General features: G+C 53.8%; 2 protein-coding genes across 5 annotated transcripts in view; both read right to left on the bottom strand.

Moving 5' to 3' along the window:
• Nucleotides 1-2,668: 2,668 nt before the first annotated feature.
• Nucleotides 2,669-15,202, bottom strand: Scarf1 (scavenger receptor class F, member 1). Its single transcript, XM_005402613.2, has 11 exons — nt 14,790-15,202; nt 14,398-14,459; nt 14,063-14,164; nt 12,529-12,964; nt 9,298-9,516; nt 8,823-8,951; nt 7,341-7,444; nt 6,810-6,930; nt 5,051-5,172; nt 4,824-4,970; nt 2,669-4,037 (listed from the first exon to the last, which is right to left on the bottom strand). Exons 1-11 carry the CDS (start codon nt 14,921-14,923, stop codon nt 3,184-3,186), a joined length of 2,430 nt encoding a protein of 809 aa, XP_005402670.1. The 5' UTR covers nt 14,924-15,202; the 3' UTR covers nt 2,669-3,183.
• A 99-nt stretch (nt 15,203-15,301) lies between these two features.
• Nucleotides 15,302-17,811, bottom strand: part of Rilp (Rab interacting lysosomal protein) — a 3,620-nt gene continuing 1,110 nt past the window's right edge. The window contains exons 4-8 of one of the 4 annotated variants that reach the window (XM_013503411.1): nt 17,602-17,788; nt 17,196-17,341; nt 16,742-16,864; nt 16,063-16,146; nt 15,302-15,728 (exon numbers count right to left, since the gene is read on the bottom strand). In XM_013503411.1, coding sequence (XP_013358865.1) covers nt 15,653-15,728; nt 16,063-16,146; nt 16,742-16,864; nt 17,196-17,341; nt 17,602-17,788 — 616 coding nt within the window. In that variant the 3' untranslated portion in view covers nt 15,302-15,652. Of the gene's footprint in view, nt 15,798-16,062; nt 16,147-16,741; nt 16,865-17,195; nt 17,342-17,601; nt 17,789-17,811 lie in introns of all 4 variants that reach the window. The other 3 variants (XM_005402616.2, XM_005402615.2, XM_013503412.1) reach the window with 3 other exon arrangements.

Here is a 17,811-nt window from a genome sequence, read left to right as displayed (position 1 = left end):
AAAAAAAAAAAAAAAAAACACTGTTGGCAAATTATGAATAAATAAAACCATGGGAGTGTGGCTCAGGGATAGTGGAGTTGATTAGCATGTATAAGGACCTGGGTTCCATCCCCAGCACTGAAAGAAATACAATCACTAAAGTACTAGGAAAAAATGTAGATTATTTCACATTTAGGGTAGAGATTTTTGCACTAAGCATACAATGAAACCTAAAAGTCATAAAGACAAAAACTGTCTAAATTAAAATTTTAAAGCTTCCATAGAGGAAAAAAAAGAAGAAACTATAAACAGCATTTAAACATCAGTCACAAACTGAGCAAACTTGTCACAAACTCGATATATAAAAGGCACTTAAAAATCAATCAGACCTAGGGTGGGCGAGAATGTAAGATGTCAATAAAATTTTGCTCCCAAACTGGGCGGGGGGCGGGGGTAATCAGGAGGTTGACTGCGGTGACGCATGCCTGTAATCCCAGCACTTGGGAGGATGAAGCAGGTTTGCCCTGGGTTCAAAGCCAGTCTGGGCTACATAGTGAGTTCAAGGGCATCCTGGAAGGCATAGTAAGACCCTGTCTCAAAAAAAAAAAAAAAAAGGGGCCTGGGGATTTAGCTCAGCGGCAAAAGCGCCTGCCTGGCAAGCGCAAGGTCGTGAGTTTGGTTCCCAGTACTGGAGAAAAACCGAGAAAAACCAAAAAAACAAAAACAAAAACAAAAACAAAACAAACAAAAAAAATCAATCAGAAAAAAGATGAGTATCTCAGCTGAAAGTTGAATATAACAAGATAACCTGCAGGAAAAATCTGCTAAAGGTCTGATAGGAACCTCAACCATTGAATACAGAAAAAAAGAATAATTTTGAAATTTGAATTATAATTTTTGTTTGTTTTTCTCCGGTACCGGGAACCGAACTCATGACCTTGCGCTTGCCAGGCAGGTGCTTTGCCGCTGAGCTAAATCCCCAGCCCCCAATCATAATTTTTTTTGAGACAAGGTCTTGCTATATAGTTCAGGCAGGCCTCAACCTCAAGGTGATAATCCTGCCTCAGCCTCCTGAGGCACAGGCCACCATGTCCAGTTCATGGGCCACCATGTCCAGTTCAATTGTAATTTGTGTGTTTGTGTGTTGCTGGAGATTAGTTCCAGGGTCTCATATGCAGGCTAGGCAAGTGTTCCACCACCACTATTCTGCTAGCCCCACAGAGATCATTATTTTTTAATGGTTAAAAGATGGTTAGCCAGGTGTGGTGGCATACACCTGTAATCCCAGCACTTGGGAGGCTGAGGCAGAAGGATCCCCATAGGTTCAAGGCTAGCCTGGGCTACATAGTGAGCTCAAGGCCAGCCTGAACTATATAGTGAGACTCTGTCTCAAAAAACAAAAATAAATAAATTGTTTGTTTGGTTTTGGTGGGGGGGGGTTTCCGGTACCGGGAATTGAACTCACGACCTTGCGCTTGCCAGGCAGGCACTGTGCCGCTGAGCTAAATCCCCAGCCCCTAAATAAATTGTTCAAATCTTTTTAATTGTGTAAGGATTTTAACTAGTTCTAACATTTTTTTTTTGTATATGTGCTAAAATAATGCCATTTTCAACCTGTTAGGTTGCATATAGGTAAATGGGTACTCTGTGAGACTATAAACCCATACAACTTTTCTGGAGGGCAATTTGAAGTACAGAAATGTCTAATGTTCTTACTCTATAATTCAGTAAGTCCTTGGAATCTATTCTGTACAAAAACTTGCCTAAGTGCAAAAAGAAATATGTATGGGGTTGGGAGTGTGGCTCAGTGGTAGAGCGCTTGCCTAGCATGCACAAGGCCCTGGGTCCAATTCTTAGCATTACAAAAACAAAAGAAATATGTACAAAGGTAGTTGTAGACTACATCATAGTTTATTGTATCAGAACAATTAGAAACAACTGTCTATTGACAGGAGGTGGTTGCAATAGCCTGTTATTTCCATATAATGGAATCCAACCTCCCCCCAACCACTACTGGGGACCTAACCCAGGACCTCACACACGCTAAGCAAGCACTTTACTGCTGAGTCACATCCCCAGCCCCACCTCGTCATATTTTATGGAAGGAGGTAGCTTTCTATGTACTGACATCAAAAGATATCCAGGGTACATCACTAAGTAAGAAAGCAAGTTGCAGAGCTGGGCATGTAGCTCAGGTAGAATGCATGCTTAGCATACATGAGACCCAGGGTTTAATCCCCAGCACCAAAAAAAGGAAGGGGAGGCGGAAAAAAAAAAAAAAGCAAAGTAAGTTGTAGAATAGTATGCTTAGTATGCTCTTTTGTTTTTAAAACATATATTTACATGTGTACTAAAAAACACGTGAGCCAAGTGTGGTGGCCTGTGATCCCAGCACTCGGGAGGCTGAGGCAGGAGGATCAGAAGTTCAAGGCCAGCCTGAACTACATAACAAGACTCTGTCTCAACAAACAAAGCTAAAGAAACAATGGAACTGGGCATAATGGCTCTCAGGAGGCTGAGGTAAGAGTTCAAGGCCAGTTTGGGTTACACAGTTATTTGAAAACTAGCCTGAATCACATAGCAAGACCCTGTCTCAAAAAAGAAAGAAAGAAAGAGAGGAAGAGGTTGCTGATATAGCTCAGTGGCAGAGCACGTGCTTAGCATAAATTCAGTCCCTAGCACAACAACAAACAATGGAGCTATACTGTATTCCATAAATTGCATGACACTTTTTACACACTTAGTGAAGCATGAACATTCTGTCATATTAAATATTTTTTGTACAACACAATTTTTAGTAGCTGTGCAGTAACTCACGTAAGTTTTTGTTTAACCAATCTTTTATCATCAAACATTTAGGTTGTTTCCCATTTCAGAAAAATGTTTGGCAAATAAAGGAAAGAACAGTCCTTTGGGGGCAGAATCCAGGGCAACAGACAAAAAGTCCCTGCAGCCTCTCATCCCTCTTCCTGACCCCTTCCTGCAGGATGCCTGCCCGGGTGCTCCAGACCTGCTCCGGGGCCGCTGCCAGGGCCTGGGGCCAGCTGGCCTCTCCGTCTCGCCTACTCCAGTGCAGAGGTTCTGTTGTGTACGCTGGCTCTGGGAAAATTTTCCAGCACAAAGCACAATCTGATTCATGGCAGATTCTGGTGTCCCCCCATCCCACCCTATTCGTATTCTTCCTACGCCCCAAATCCAAGGTCTTCAGGACTCTGGTCGCCCACATGTGTGTACATTCTCATACAGGGGCTCCTCCTGCCCTTCCTCTTCCGCCTGCTTCTGGGGAGCCTGTTCTTGGAGGCTGCTGCTGGGCACCGGCTCCTGGGTCTTCCCCGGGCTCTCCCTGCCGTCCCCCAGCCCCCTCGACACCTCCTCGGGCCCAACTCCCGCAGATTCTGCGGCCTCCACAAGGCTGGCGTTGAGAGCCGAGCCAGGGCTCTGACTGGCAGAGCCTGAGGCCAGCCCAGGGCTGCCCTTCTTCTGGCCCAGAGCTCGGCGTGGGGGCTTAGGGATGGCACTCTTGACCTTCGGTTCTGCCTGGCTCTTCTGGAAGTTACCCAAACGGCGGAGGACAGACCGGACATGGCCCTGGGATTTCTCGGGCATCCCTACCAGCATGTAGACTGAGGCCAAAGAAGCTGAGCTCTCCTGAACATTGCCCTCGGTGGTTTCCCCAGGCTCGGCCACTTTCTGGCCACCACGAGGGAACTGGTGGCCATTGACAGAACTGCTGGGTTTGGCAGCGGCGGCGGCAGCAGCAGCAGTAGGGGCCTTATCCACTTTTGCTTGCTCGGGGCTGGTGGATTCCTCAGTCTCCTGACCCTCAGGACCTGGCTGCGCCCCTCTTGAGGGCTTCTTGGATTTTCGGATCGGGCTGGAGAGCTCCCCTGAGCTTCGGCCACTCTGTGACACAAACTTGGTGCCTTCAGCAAAGGAGACCGAGGGCCGCTTGGCCCGAGCTAAACTGGAGGTTCGAGGGATAGGGAACGGCGTGGAGGTGTCCTCAGGGGGAGGGAAGGTGGCCTCTGACGACTCTATTTGGGCCACAGGAGCCGTCCCTGGCAGAGGAGAAAAAAGAGCTCGGCTGCAGCAAGGTTTGGCCACGCTAGTGCAGCCCACCCGCAGCTCCGCGTCCTGGGGAGGCTCGAGGACAGGCCGGGAAGGGGCAGGACAGAGGCCGGGAAGGGCCGATGGAGTTGCCACACTTCCTTCTCCACTTTTTTCACCGCCCCTTCCTGCTCTGAGCTACTGCCAGCCTGGCACCCCGGCCACACCCCAGAGCCATGTCCTTCTGAGCCATGTCCCTCTGGGCCTTTGATCGTGCAGCTCCTCTCAGCTGAAACACTGCTCCCGTTCTCTCCGTTCACTCTGCTATTACCGACTGGTTCTGCTGGGCTCGGCACAGCTCTTACTAACGTGACAGTTGCCACTGCCATGGCCAGATTGAGTCCCTCTTTATGTGTCCGGGTCAAAGCACGCATCATTCTGTCCTTAACTGCCTGGGGACTTGTCTCATTACTGCCTATCAGACTCTAAGTTCGGTGGAGACAGGAGTCTGTTTTTGAACCCAGGGCCCTTGCACTGAGCTCACTCTATCCCTAGAATTCTTTTTTTTGAAACAGGTTCTATATTGCCCAGGATGGGCTCAAACTTGCATGCTCCTGCCTCAGCCTCCCAGACTGCTGGGAGTATTGGTATCTGTCACAATGGCCAGTTCTATTTTGTTCTTTACTGCATCTCCAGAGCTAGAACAGGGTCTGGTCCCACTGGACACAGGCTTGCTGAGGGAAACTGGAAGAGGTTGTGGTGGGCAGGGGTACTCGGGAGTGGGCTGGTGGGGCTACCTTTTAGGGAAGACACACAGTAGGCAGAATCCTCATTCTCCGCTCCGGATTCCGAATCAGAAGAGAAGGAGTCCTCGGAAGCCCAGCCGGCAGAGGGCTGCTCGATGAAGCTGGGGTTGAAGGGGGCCTCCGGGTCGTGGTGAGAGACTGTTGGGGCTCCAGGTCAGGCGCACAGCCTGATGGGAAGGCTTGCCCCATCCCAGCCCCTGAGCCCAGGGCCCACTTACCTGTCACCCAGGGAAGCTTGTAGCCACTGAGGGAACCACACAGCAGCACAGAGCCCAGGCTGCTCAGTGCCCCCGAGACTTGCTGCTTCATCCTGGACAGGGTGGTTCCACCCCTTGCAGGCCTGAGGGGGTGACATAGGGGTGCTCAGTTCCCAAGCCCCAGGGTGACCTGTATCACCCTGGCAGGGTGTGACAGGGTGATGACATCTACTTCAGGAGCTCCATAGTGAAAACAATCAGATCCAAACAACTGAGCCCAAGACATACATCACAGAAGGCAGCGCAGCTCTGAAGTCGGACACACCAGGGCAACAGACTGGCTCAGACTGAACTCCCCCGGGCCTTAGTTTCCTTATCTACAAAATGGGTCCTATCTACTAGAGCTAGATAGTCCTAGATAGATAGTCCTATCTACTAGAGCTTTCTGCAGGACCTGCTACAGCACAAGGCCCCTGGTGAGGGTTCCCAAAATGCAGCTCCCTGTGACGCTCACCCAAGCGAGCCCTAGAAGCTTGCACCTGTCTTGTCCCCGCTCTCCTCCACCCGCAAGCCGGGGCCGCTCCACTTGTTACCAGTGTTCTAATGGCTTCTGCACATGTCCTCATCTCCCTGTGAGGGGCTTCTTCCCACCCAGCGGGCTCTGTGCCACAGGGAGGGTGACAGGACTGGTGAATCTGTGATTGCTTGACCACAGAGGACGAGCTCAAGGATTAGTGCATGAACTAATCAGAGAGCGCCGGACAGGGCAGGGATGTAGCTCAGCAGAGCAGCACCTCCTAGCAAGCGTGAGGTCCTGAATTCAACTCCTGGTACAAAAGGAAGCAAGGAGGCAAGCACACAGCAAGTGAGCAACCAGCACTGGACAAACAGCCCAGACAGCCAAGCAGGGCTTTGTGCAGCCATGACTAGCGGGGTCCCCTCGGGCTTCAGGGGTGTAAGAGGTTTTGGAAGAACAGAGCAGGGTGTGAGCATCATTCCCTGTGGGAGCCCCTCTGCACCAGTCCTTCCCTTTAGTCTCTCTGTAGCAGTTCATGCTGAACTACTACATGGACTATTTTTGGAGCAAGGATCTTCATACTGAGTGGCATCCTCAGCCTGTTTTGCATTTTTTATCTTTTTATTTTTATTTTTATTTTTTTGGTCTTTTTGAGACAGGGTCTCGCTATGCAGTTCAGGCTGGCCTTGAGCTCACCTTTGTAGCCCAGGCTGGCCTCAAACTCACAATGATTCTCCTGCCTCAGCTTCCCGAGTGCTGGAATTACAGGCGTGCGCCACCACGCCCAGCTTGCATTTTTTAAATATTCTGCAACAGTGTCTTATTACATTGTTAAATTGTCCAGACTGGATTCAAACTCGCAGTCCACCTGCCTCAGCCTCCCATGCTGCTGGAATTACAGGCATCTGCCACCATGCCTGGCTACAGGCTTTTATGTCACTCTCCTTTCTAGGACAAGTGAGGTCTGGTCTCTTCTCCACCCTAGAGTTGTGCTGCTACTTCTGTGTTCCTCGCCCTCCTCGTCTGCCCCTGCCAGTAAGCTCCTGGCCTCCTGCTGCAGGTTTGGTGCCCAGCGCCCTGACTAATGCCATGAGTCTCAGAAACTTCCATGTCACAGCTTCCAAGGTGGGCAGGTGGCTGACCTGGTGCCTCCAGGCCATGGGCACCACCAACTCTCGCCACTACCTTTGACCTAAGTGTGTGGCAAGGCCGGCCCTTTCCTACCCCGATAGGAAACCAGAAGAGAGACCAGCCAGCGCTCACCCGTCCTTGGGCTCCCGCCGAGTGGTACAGCAGCAGTAGGCACAGCAGGCAATGCCCAAGAGGAGCAGCAGCAGAGGCCCAAGGATGCCAGCGATGAGGAAGGCTTGCTTACCATGAAGGCCTGTGGGCACGGGAGACGCCAGATAGTCAGGGCCTCCCCCACACACAGCTGTCTTCAGCTCTGAGTTGCCTCTTCCCACCTGTGGGTCCCTCCTCTTCATCTAGGTGGCCCTTCTGCTGATCTGTCCCCTCCTCATGGGGCAAAAGCCAGTGCTACAAGCTCCTGTCCCGATTCCCCGGCCATACTAGAGTCCAGCCCTGCCTGCTCATTCCCCGGCCCTCCCTGCTTTCTTGGACGGCAGGGTCCGTGTCACATCCCCAGGGATCGCACAGCATCCATCCCGATTTCAGCCACAGCCAAGTCTGAAGTAGGCCCGGAGTGCCCCGCCCTCAGCAAGTGGCACCCCTGGGACCCATGCAAAGGACCAGACTTTCAGTGGTTACCGCAGCCTGCAGCCCGCTCCACCTTACCCCAGAGGCAGGCCCCAGACACAGGGTCGCAGAGTCCATCCGAGCACTGGCAGGACAGGGAGCAGTTGTGGCCATAGAAGCCAGCCAGGCAGGAACTGTTGCAGCTATGGGGTAACAAGAGGGGCAGGCTGAAGACCGGGTGGGAAGGGAGGCAGCGGGCAGCAGGGAGGTCAAGGGAGGCTCCCAGGCACTGTCCCCACCCCTGCCTGAAGGCCCCCCTGCGCGGTGCCCGAGCAGTGCCCCCTGACTGCTGCCCCACATCCTAAGTGGCCCTGGCAGTGTTCTAGAGACTCCCTCAGCCCCAGACACCCAGCTCGACGCGGGCCAGGCTGCTGCCCTCAGGACAGGGTTCACCTCTGCCTGGCCTCAGCCCCTTGGCTGCCAGCACAAGCGCAAACTAAGCACGGTGCGATGCGTCCAGCCAGGCCCTGCGCTGCCCCTAACTCTGGGCCTTGGTCTCCGCCACTGTGAAGTGAGCTCTCTTCCATTTGACCCTTCACGCCGCCCTCCAAGTAGGAAACGTGACTGGAGACCCTGTTCACCACCTGAAGACTTCAGGGAGGTGACAAGGCCATCCCCACCTTCCCCGAGACCCCCAACTAGTTAGGGAACCAGGTCCCTCTTTATTTTCTTTCCTCTTTTCTCCCTTTTATGTATTTATTATTTTATTTTTGTGGTACTGCAGATTAAACCCAGGGCCTTTGAACTGAGATACATACATTCTCAGCTCCTTTTTGTGTTTTATTTTGAGGAACTCTCCTTAAGTTGCTAAACTGCCCAAGCTGGTCTTAAACTTGCAATCCTCCTGCCTCAGCCTCTCAGAGTGCCATGATTACAGGTTGTACCATCATGCCTGAACTTTTTTGTTTTTTTGTGGGGTTTTCTGGTACCAGGAATCGAATTCAGGACCTTACGCTTACCAGGCAGGTACTTATGTCACTGTGCTATATCCCAGCCCCTTTTTGGTTGTTTTTTGAGATAGGGTCTCGTCATGTAGCCTAAGCTTACCCTGACCTCTTGATCCTCATGCTTTTATAAAAATTCCTTTTGTTTTTTTTCCTCCCTAAGAATTCTGCTTAATCTTTAGACCTTTTATTGATGCCTTTATTTTTATATACTTATTTCGGTTTTTGAGACACAATCTTGACGTGTGGTCCAGGCTAGGCTTTAACTTGTGTTCCTCCTGCCTCAGCCTCCTGTGTGCTATTTTTCAGTCCTTTTAGATTAGGCGTCATCTGAATTTCCTTGGAAGATGTGAGGCCCCCCACAGGAGGACCAGCTTCTCAGTTCTAAGAACAGTGGGTACAGGCCTGGGAGATGAAGAGGCCTGGGAAGAGAACTTTTTTTTTAAGTGCTCTCTGTGGCAGCCACTATCACCAACTCCACCACAGAAGCGCTTCCCAAGTAAGCAACCCCTCAGGAAGGGAACTTTAGGAAACATGACAGCGGCCTGCCCTCCTTCCCCCAGGGCTCAGTCCTTACCTGGTCCCCCAGTAGCCGGCGCTGCAGACACATTCTCCAGTCTCAGCATCACAGGCCCCGTGAATACAGGTGGGACAGGGAAAGCTGCAGCCTAGCCCAAAGGTGCCATTCGGGCAGGTATCTTCACATCTGGGGGAGGCGAGATTCAGAGACGGGGAGGGCACGGCAGGCCTGGGCCCCAGAGTAGGTCCCTACCCACCTTCCCCACTCTCCTGCACTTAGGCCCCAGACGGCTGCTCCTGGGCAGCAAAGCACAGGTGCAAACCGGGGCTTGAACCTGGAGACAAACCCAGGAGACAGACTACAAATCCCGGGAGGAGGAGGAGGGCGGGAAGGCTGTGGTGTGGGAGCAGAAGAATATCTGGCTCAAAATCCTCTCTCCCTCGGCCTCATCCAGAGACAGCCCCAAGGGTGAGTGTGCCTGCTGGGGGACAGGTGGCTATGAAGATACAACGGAAACATCCACCCCACTCACCTGGGCCCCAGCTTGCCAGGGTCACAGTGCTCACAGTGTCCTGTTTCTGTCTGACAGGGCTCCCCATCCCAGCAGCGGGGGCACTGCTGGCTGCAGCTCTCGCCAAAGGTGCCTGGTGAGCAAGGCTGCTGGCACCTGGTCCCATTCCACCCTGGCTCGCAGGACTCACAGCTGCCAGTGTCCACAGAGCACGGGGCATTCTGCTTGCAGTGCCCACATCTGGTAAGAGAAAGGGCTCATGGGAGCACAGGGCTGGGCGCGGGCGGGGCGGGGGGGGCGGGGAGAACAACACAACAAATAGGCCCACCCTTGAACACATACACCGCCCACTCCCGCCAGCAGGGGCGCTGCAGAGCGCTCAGGACCCTGCTGGGTCGCTCAGGCAGGCTCAAGCCTCACTTTCTCCACGCTGTGCAATGAAGAGGTTGGGACAGATGACCTGTGACCTATCCTTCCCTGGTCTCAGGGTCACCAGGAGCTACCAGCCCAGCCGGGGCAGAGAGTTATCAGCCACCTTCTTCCTCCATCCTTCCCAGCTTTCCTGTCCTCCTCTTTCCCCTTCTGCCTCCCACACCATGCCAGCCCTGAGGACTCAGTGCTCTACCTTCTATAACATGACAGTGCATAGAAATAAAGCACAGGGTGAGTGCAGAGGCAGGGTGTGCCTGGAGTGAGAGCTACTCAGGACTTTCATCAGCCTGGGCAACACAGTAAGAGTCAGTCTCTCTCTCCTTCTCTCTCTCTCTTTGAGATAGGGTCTCCTCTGTAATTCAGGCTGGCCTTGAGCTCACTATGTAGCCCAGGCTGGCCTCAAACTCGCAGCGCTTCTCCTGCCTCAGCCTCCTGAGTGCTGGGATTACAGGTGTCCACCACTATGCCTGGCTGATCCCGTCTCTTAAAAAAATAAGAATTAAAAAATATATATATTTAAAATATTTTCACCACTATAACTTCATATTTATCTTACCTTAATTTCCCATTGACACTTAATAGTAACTTGGGTCAGATCCATTAGTAGAGAGGGGAGGAGAATTAAAAAATCAATTTAATTGATCTTGACAAGCATCTATCGTCTGTCTGTCTGTCTGTTGTCTGTCTATCTATCTATCTTTGTGGTACTGGGGACTGAACCCAGGGGCTTTGCACTGAGCTACATTCCCCAGCCATTTTTATTTTGAGACAGAGTCAAATTGCTAAATTGCGAAGTTCCCCAGGCTGTGTTCTTCCTGTCTTGGCTTCACAGAGTGCTGGGATGACAGACATGTGCCACCACACCTGGCTGCGGTCAGCATTTAGAAAAAAGAAAAATATTACAGAGTGTGTGTGTGTGTGTGTGTTAATAGTAAAGGTAAGTATATATTCTCTAGTTAAATTTTTATTTTATGAAGGCAGGAGGATCATAAATTCAAGCCCAGCCTGAATAAAAAAACAAAAAGGGCTGGAGGTATAGCTTAGTGTGAAGGTCCTGGGTTTAATCCTTAGTATTACACATCACACACTCACACTCACACACACACACACACACACACACACACAATTTTCCAGCACTCAGGAGGCTGAGGCAGGAGGACTGCCATGAGTTCAAGGCCAGCCTGGGTAACATAGTGAGGTGACGGCCAGCCTGAACTGCATAGTGAGACCCTGTCTCAAAAAGACAAAAAAAGAGCCCAATGTAATGGTGCACGCCTGTAATCCCAGCACTCGGGAGGCTGAGGCAGGAGGATTGCTGCAAATTTGAGGCTGGCCTGGACTATAAAGCGAGTCTGAGGCCAGCCTGAACTGCATAGTGAGACCCTGTCTCAAAAAGACAAAAAAAGGTGCCTCATTTCTCTGAGCATGCATACTTCTCTCTTGAGTATGTCCCACATCTACCACTAAGAAATCCTTTTCATGTATCTTTTACTTATCCCCCCGGTACCGGGAATCTAACTCAAGACCTTGCGCTCGCTTGCCAGGCAGGCGCTGCGCCGCTGAGCTAAATCCCCAGCCCCTGTGTCTTTTACTTATGTGTCCTGAAAATTTATTTTCTCCAATGGGGGTCAGTGAACCTACAAACTTATTTTAAAAGGGTGGATTAAGTTCTTTATTTCAGTCTCAGGGACCACCAGACCCAACCAATGACATTTATCTTGGCAACCAGAAAGGGACCTAAAAAGAGACATGGAAACTGTGAAGATCTCAACTTTGCTTTGACTATCTGAAGGTGGTTCTGTTGTTCTTCAAAAGACGGAACCCCATACAGATATTCCTTTTAATGACCTACCTATTAGCAACTGTTCAGACTTACACCTGCCGCTCAGACTTACGACCCCATCTTGGTTTTTTGTACTGTACATCTTGTTTATAGAGCCTCAATATTGTTTCTTGTACAGAACACTTTCTTTATACAGTACTATAATTTTTGCTTACTGTATTATAGTTTTGCTGTGTTATATACTACAGTACTGCATGTAAGAGTTATGTAAATAAAAGCAAAGTTATCAAAAAACCCCAAGACAAACCAAAAAAAAAATACTAAACAACTTTTTTTTTTTTTTTTTTTTGCTTTTTTAAGACAGGGTTTCACTATGTAGCTCATGCTGGCCTTGAACTCACTTTGTAGCCCAGACAGGCCTCAAACTCACAGTGATCCTCCTGCCTCAGCCTCCCGAGGGCCGGGATTACAGGCATGCGCCACCACACCCGGCTTAAACAACTTTTATTAATATGTGTTACATAAGTTAGGTAGGATGTCATTTCTTTTGTGATTTCTTATTGTGTGTGGAGGCTGTCAATGCTTGAAGGCCACTGAGTCTTTTTTTGAGAAGGGGTCTCGCTATGTAGTTCAGGCTGGCCTTGAACTTGTTTGTGGTGATCCTCCTGCCTCAGCCTCCCAAGTGCTGGGATTACAGGTGTGTGCCACCATGCCTGGCGAAGGCTATTGATTATTAAAGGGACCTTGTCATTCTTATGTCACATGAATCCTTTTTCTGAAGATGGCTTGCTAGTACCAATACTTTTTAAGAGTAATTGGATAAAAGGATTGGGCAGGGCTGGACCTAGGGATATCAAAGGTTCTGTTTTCCTTTCTTCTCTGTCTTGTACATTTTTTGGAGATAGCACTGGGTCTCCCTCCCCGTTCTCCCTTCACACCCACCTCTTCCTGCTCCTCCCCTAACTCGCCTTTGCCTGCCTTCCCGTGAGTCTTCTCTTGCTCCCTGGTGCTCCCTCGCCCCAACCCCGCTGGCTCACCTTTGGCGGCAGTGTAACCCATAGTGGCCGGGAGTGCACGGCCGCTTGCAGTCAGGCTCCTGCCACCCAGGCGGGCAGATGCAGCGGCCGGTGTCCGGTACACAAGGAAACTTGTGGCAGGGGCACTTGAAGTTGCAGCGGCGGCCCCACCAGCCCAGTGGACACAAGCAGGTACCGGTGTCCGGGTCACAGCGTGCTGCGGGGTTGCACTGGCACTGGCGGCGGCACGTGGCCGACCACCAGCCCGGGTTACAGCGGCACTGGCCAGTCTTGGGGTCGCAATGTCCGTGCGGCCCGCAGGAGCACAAAGACTCACAGTTTTTGCCCCAGCGGTCAGCTTGGCACTGGCACACGCCTGTGGCGGGGTCACACTTGCCGTGGGGGTAGCAGGAGCAGGTCTCCCGGCAGTCGGGGCCCCAGTACTGGCCTGGGCAGGCTGCGGGGTTGGAGGGGACAGAGCAGGCTCAGGGCCGGGCACAGATCCTTACCCAGCCCCTTCCTCGAGGAAGAGGGGTGCCAGCCCGCCCTGCAAGAGCCAGGGACAGACCCTTGAAACATCTGGCAGCCCGTCCTTCTGGCTGCCGTTCTGGCTCAGCTCATTTCCTGCCGCGGACTCTAAACTACAGCAGCCTCGAGCCTGGGGCCGGCCTCCGGCCTCCGCTACACATTCAAAACAGACCCTAAGTGGGGAGGGGGCGTGGCCGGAGCTGGGCAGGGCTTCACTCATGCCCCTCCTCCCTCCTCATAGAGACCCTCTCACCCGCAGGGTGTTCATCTGCACCTCAGCTGGTGCTGCCCACCAGAGTCCCAGGAAAAGCCTTATTTTCCCCAGGGTCCCAGCTGTGACTGCTAGTGCCTACCCCAGGCTGTGCAGCCCCCAACCCTGTTCTCCTCTTCCCTCCTGCCAGGGAGCCCAGGCAGCCCAGACCCGGCCTTCCTCTACCCTCCACCCATATACAAAGTGCATGTGGGGGAGAGCAAGAATACACCCATGTTGTGGTCACAGCAGGGCCTCTCCTAGGGCTCTTTTCTGAAGCTGAAGAAGAAGAAAGTCCCTGTGGGCGGAGTCTTACGGATATGGGCAAAACCTGATGATTCATTCATTTATTTATTTTGAGTTTTTTTTTTTTTTTTTTGGTTTTTCTCTGGTACCAGGAACCGAACTCACGACCTTGCGCTTGCCAGGCAGGCGCTTTGCTGCTGAGCTAAATCCCCAGCCCCTGAGTTGTTTTTTTTTTTTTGGGACAAGGTCTTACTATATAGTGCAAGCTGGCCTTGCACTCACTATGGAGCCCAGGCTGGCCTTGAACTCATAGCAATCCTCCTGCCTCAGCCAAGTGCCAGGATTACAGGCGTGCGCCACCATGCCTGGCTACAACCTAATGATTCAGAGCATCTCCCTGGAGCACTTTACTTCCTGTCTCTGGGTCTCAATTTCCTCTGTCGCTTTCCTCTCTGCATTTATGTTTCTACTTGCTGTGTCCCCGCTTCCCAGCTGGGCACCCAGAGAAGTCCCCCTGTAGCTGAGACTCACCGGAGCTGCACTCAGCCCCGAAGAACCCGGGTTTGCACCGACACAGGCCTGGTTTCACGCATACCTCGTCTTTCCGGCAGGCGTCCAGCCCCTCACAGATGGCTGCAAAACACCCCAACCGAGTTGAAAGAGCTGGGACACACAGGACCAAGGGATGCCCCTGCCCTTCAAGGGCTCCCCCATTCCTGGGGGTCTGCTCCCTCAAGAGTCACCTAACCCCCCAGGGTAGGGAGGCGTGTGTGTCACAGGGTGCTGGCTCAAGGCCTCAGGGGGAAACAGCGTAGGAAGGAAGGGTTCTCACTGGGCCATGGCCTCCCCTTCCCTTCGCTACTCACGGACAGTGCACTCTTGGTCTTTCTGCTTCCAGCCGGGACAGCACAGCAGCTCGGCAAAGGGGCTGTGGGGCAAAAGGGAGTCAGTCAGTGGGGGTAGCCCAGCCAAAGGGTAGGTCACTGCCCAGCCAAAGGGTAGGTCACTGCCTCTGGCTGAGGTGTGGGAGTCTGCTCAGCCCTACCAGAGAGATCTGCCCCTGGCGTCACAGCCCAGGATTATTACAGCCTGTGTCCCCAACCTGTCCCCTCTCCTTCCCTGGCCTTCCCACCGTCTGCTCTGACTCTCCATTACCACCACCAGGCTGCCTTCAACCCCTACCTTTCCCATATCCTCATTCTTGAAATGCCTCCCTTTCGTTCAGTCCCGCAGCCCTTCAGATTCCCATGAAACCCACCTGCTGCCTCTGCAGACGTTCTGCCCCTTCGGGTCCAGCTTGGACCCTTGGGTCCCCGGAGTCCAGAGCAGCAGCAGTGGGAGCAGCAGCTCCGGCCCCATGGCGGCCAGTGGAGTGGGAGGGCCGCAGTTCATCGGGCTCTAGTAGCTCCCAACCCCCACCCTGCTTCCTCCCAAGGCTTTTCCTGAGGAAACCAGGCCCGAGGGGTGGACTGCTGTGAGGCTCCTCCCCGGGACTGATGGACACCAGGAAAGCCAGACACTCAGAAATGAGAGAAAGGAAGGCCACTGATGAGGACCTTGGGAGGCCAGGGAGAGGGCTGGGGTGAGGCTGGGAGGAGCTGCAACTTCCCATCAGGCCTCACTCTCCAAGCCAGGTAAGGACTGGGCAAAGGCCCCCACCCAGTGACCAGCTTCACGGACCCTGTGAGGAGACCTTAGCCTGCCTCTGCACCTGGCAGGGCCGGGAGGTGGCGCAGACCACTGACAGACAGACATGGGACACTTGCTGGGTACTAGGCGCGGCTGCTTTATTACTTTAGCGCAAGTCATCCGAAGAAACCCCTGGGCAGTACTAGGCAGACAGTCCTCTGTCTCAGGGATGAAGAAACCAAAACTCATGAAGGAGCTTCACAGCGGCCCTGAGGCGTGGGTGTGGAGATGTCAGGGAAGCTGAGGCAGGCTGAGCGCCCATCACGCCTGCTGCAGGCCAGGACCGCAGGTGAAGCCCAGGGAAGGCTGCAAAGGTGGAAGGCCTGTGCTCACCTGAGGTCACACATCGCCCCCACCCAGGCCCCAGCGTCAGACCTCTGGGGCGGCGAAGGCCTCAGACCAGGGAGTTCACTGGGCACAGAGCAGGGCGACTCAGGAGTCGGGGGCTTGAGGGCTGCCAACAGGCGCCGGGTGAGGCTGCTGGGGGACCTCTTCTTCTCCCGCTAGCCTGCTGGGAGAGGTGCCGCTGCTCTCAGCTTGAGGGGTCTCTGCTTCACCCCGATACCACAGACCAAAGCTGGAGGGAGAGCCAAGAGGCACACAGGGAGCCAGAGAGTCAGGGCTATGGGCTGAAGGCAGGGAGCAGGGAGAAAGGATAGAGTTAAAAGGGAAGAGCAGGAGGCTGTGGGGCGCTGAGGGGCCAGGACAGAGAAGCAGGAGGGAGGGTGCGTGAGGGCTCAGGACAGCAAGCTGACAGCAGAGGTGGGGGGGGGTGTGTGGCGCAGAACCAGCTGGGGTTCCTCCTTCACCCCCCTCCTGCCCTTCCCCTCCCCTCAACGTACAAACTCTGTGCTCTGGACTCAGGAGGTGGGGTGTCATCTTCCTTGTTTCCAGAGAGCAGAGGCCATGAGCCATCCTCATCGTCACTACGACAGAGATGACACAAGCGCTTCGTGCGAAGGGCCCAGGAGCCAGCAGGAGTCCAGCTCGTGTTGAGCCTTCCCCTCAGCACTCAAGAACAGCATGGGAGGACGCATAGGCCCTGCTGCCCGGCCCTTCTCCCCAGGGCGGAGAGGGGGAGACACACTGGGGAGATGTAAGACATCTTGAAGCTTTCATTTTGTAGCCTGGCAGATAGCAGGCCCCTGAAATAGCTGCAGCCCCTCTAACAAACAGACCCGACCACAGCAGGAAACTGGAGAAGCAGTGTGAGCAGGGGTCTTGAGCAGGATGTACGGCAGGCAGGGCTAGTGGGAGCAGTACCGCCCAGAGAGGGTCAGCAGGCGGCAGCAGGCTCAGGAGGTGAGCGGCCAAAGCCAGCAGGCCCAAGGGTGACCTGACTAGAGCACCAGGCCCAGGGGTAAGCAGCACAGATCAGCAGGTCCAGGAAGTGGTGAGTCTAGGTCAGGGGACCAGTGGGGGACCCACTCTCGCTCAGCAGATGCAGAAAGTGGCTATGCGGGGCTGACAAGCTCTGCAGAACTAGGGAGGGCGGGCGCGCTGGCTTGGGTGGGACCTTACCTGCTGTCGGCCTCCTCTGGCGTTCCTAACATCTTGGCCTTGATTTTCTTCCGCTGCTTCCTGACGGCCACTTTCATGGCTTCTAGCAGAAGCCCAGGGACCCTGTGGTCTGTGAGCAGCTCCCTACAGAGGGGAGGAAGGGCAGGAAGGAAGCAGCGGCGCTCCCCCCGGCTCCCGCGACCCTTGTTCCAAGGCCTGGGGCACTCTGCCTTGCTCACACCTCTCAGACCTTTGCTTCAGCTGCCGCCCATCTGCTCCTGTGACCCTCCACACTGCCCCCTCCCCTGTCTGGACGAAGATCCAGGAGGGCAGGAGCTATGTCATTCGTGTCCTTCCAGTGCCCAGGGCCTGGCACATGTCACTGGATATACCAATGAATCAAAGAATGCGGTGGGGTGACCTGAGGCCCAGGAACAGACGTGAGGGGAGGCTCCTGGCCTTTCCAGCCCCTCACCGCTGGAAGTAGGCCAACTCCTCCTTGAGCAGGAACACCTTGGTTTTGAGTTCATTCCGCTCTTGAAGGATCTGTTCCAGCTCCTCCCGGCTGAAGCCACACTGCCCTGCCTCCACCGGGCGACCTGGCTGCTGCAGGGCATCCACCTGGGGAAAGCCCAGCGCCATCACAGGAGTGCTAGGGAAAGTGCCCAGCAGGGAGACTGGAGATACAAGCACAAGTACGCTACAGTAGATGACAGAGCAATGCCGCGGCTGCCTAGGGGGCTGCGGCTGGCTGGGGGCACAAACCCATGTGCCGCCTTCTGACTTCCCGGGGACCCGCTGCATGGGACGGCACACAAGGCCCAGGGCCCGACAACTCCTGGTTCTGGAACAGAGGGATCCTGCCTTCCTCCGGCACTCACCAAGTTCTCACGGGGCGCCCGCTCGGGCTCCTGCTTCTGCCCTTCAGCCGGCTCGCGGGCGCCTCCCCGCGGCAGCTCGCGCTCCCTCTCGCGGTCCTGCGCAGCCCGCAGCTGGGCCTGCACGGCAGCGAGCTTGTGGCGCAGCTCCGCATTCACCAGCAGGAGGCGCTGTAGCTGCTCCTGCAACTGGGGGCGGGGCGAGGGGCGAGC

This window comes from Chinchilla lanigera, unplaced genomic scaffold (assembly GCF_000276665.1).
Source record: "Chinchilla lanigera isolate Chin_1 unplaced genomic scaffold, ChiLan1.0 scaffold00080, whole genome shotgun sequence".
NCBI classification, from domain to species: domain Eukaryota; kingdom Metazoa; phylum Chordata; class Mammalia; order Rodentia; family Chinchillidae; genus Chinchilla; species Chinchilla lanigera.
This window is presented reverse-complemented; position numbering and strand designations above follow the sequence as displayed.

Coding starts and splice junctions, on each gene's coding strand:
- Scarf1 (XM_005402613.2), bottom strand. CDS start 14,923: ATGAACTGCGGCCCTCCCACTCCACTGGCCGCCATGGGGCCGGAGCTG. Junction 9,517..12,528: donor GGGTTACACTGCCGCCAAAG/GTGAGCCAGCGG, acceptor TTCTCTTACCAG/ATGTGGGCACTGCAAGCAGA. Junction 6,931..7,340: donor GTCTGGGGCCTGCCTCTGGG/GTAAGGTGGAGC, acceptor CCGTGCCCACAG/GCCTTCATGGTAAGCAAGCC.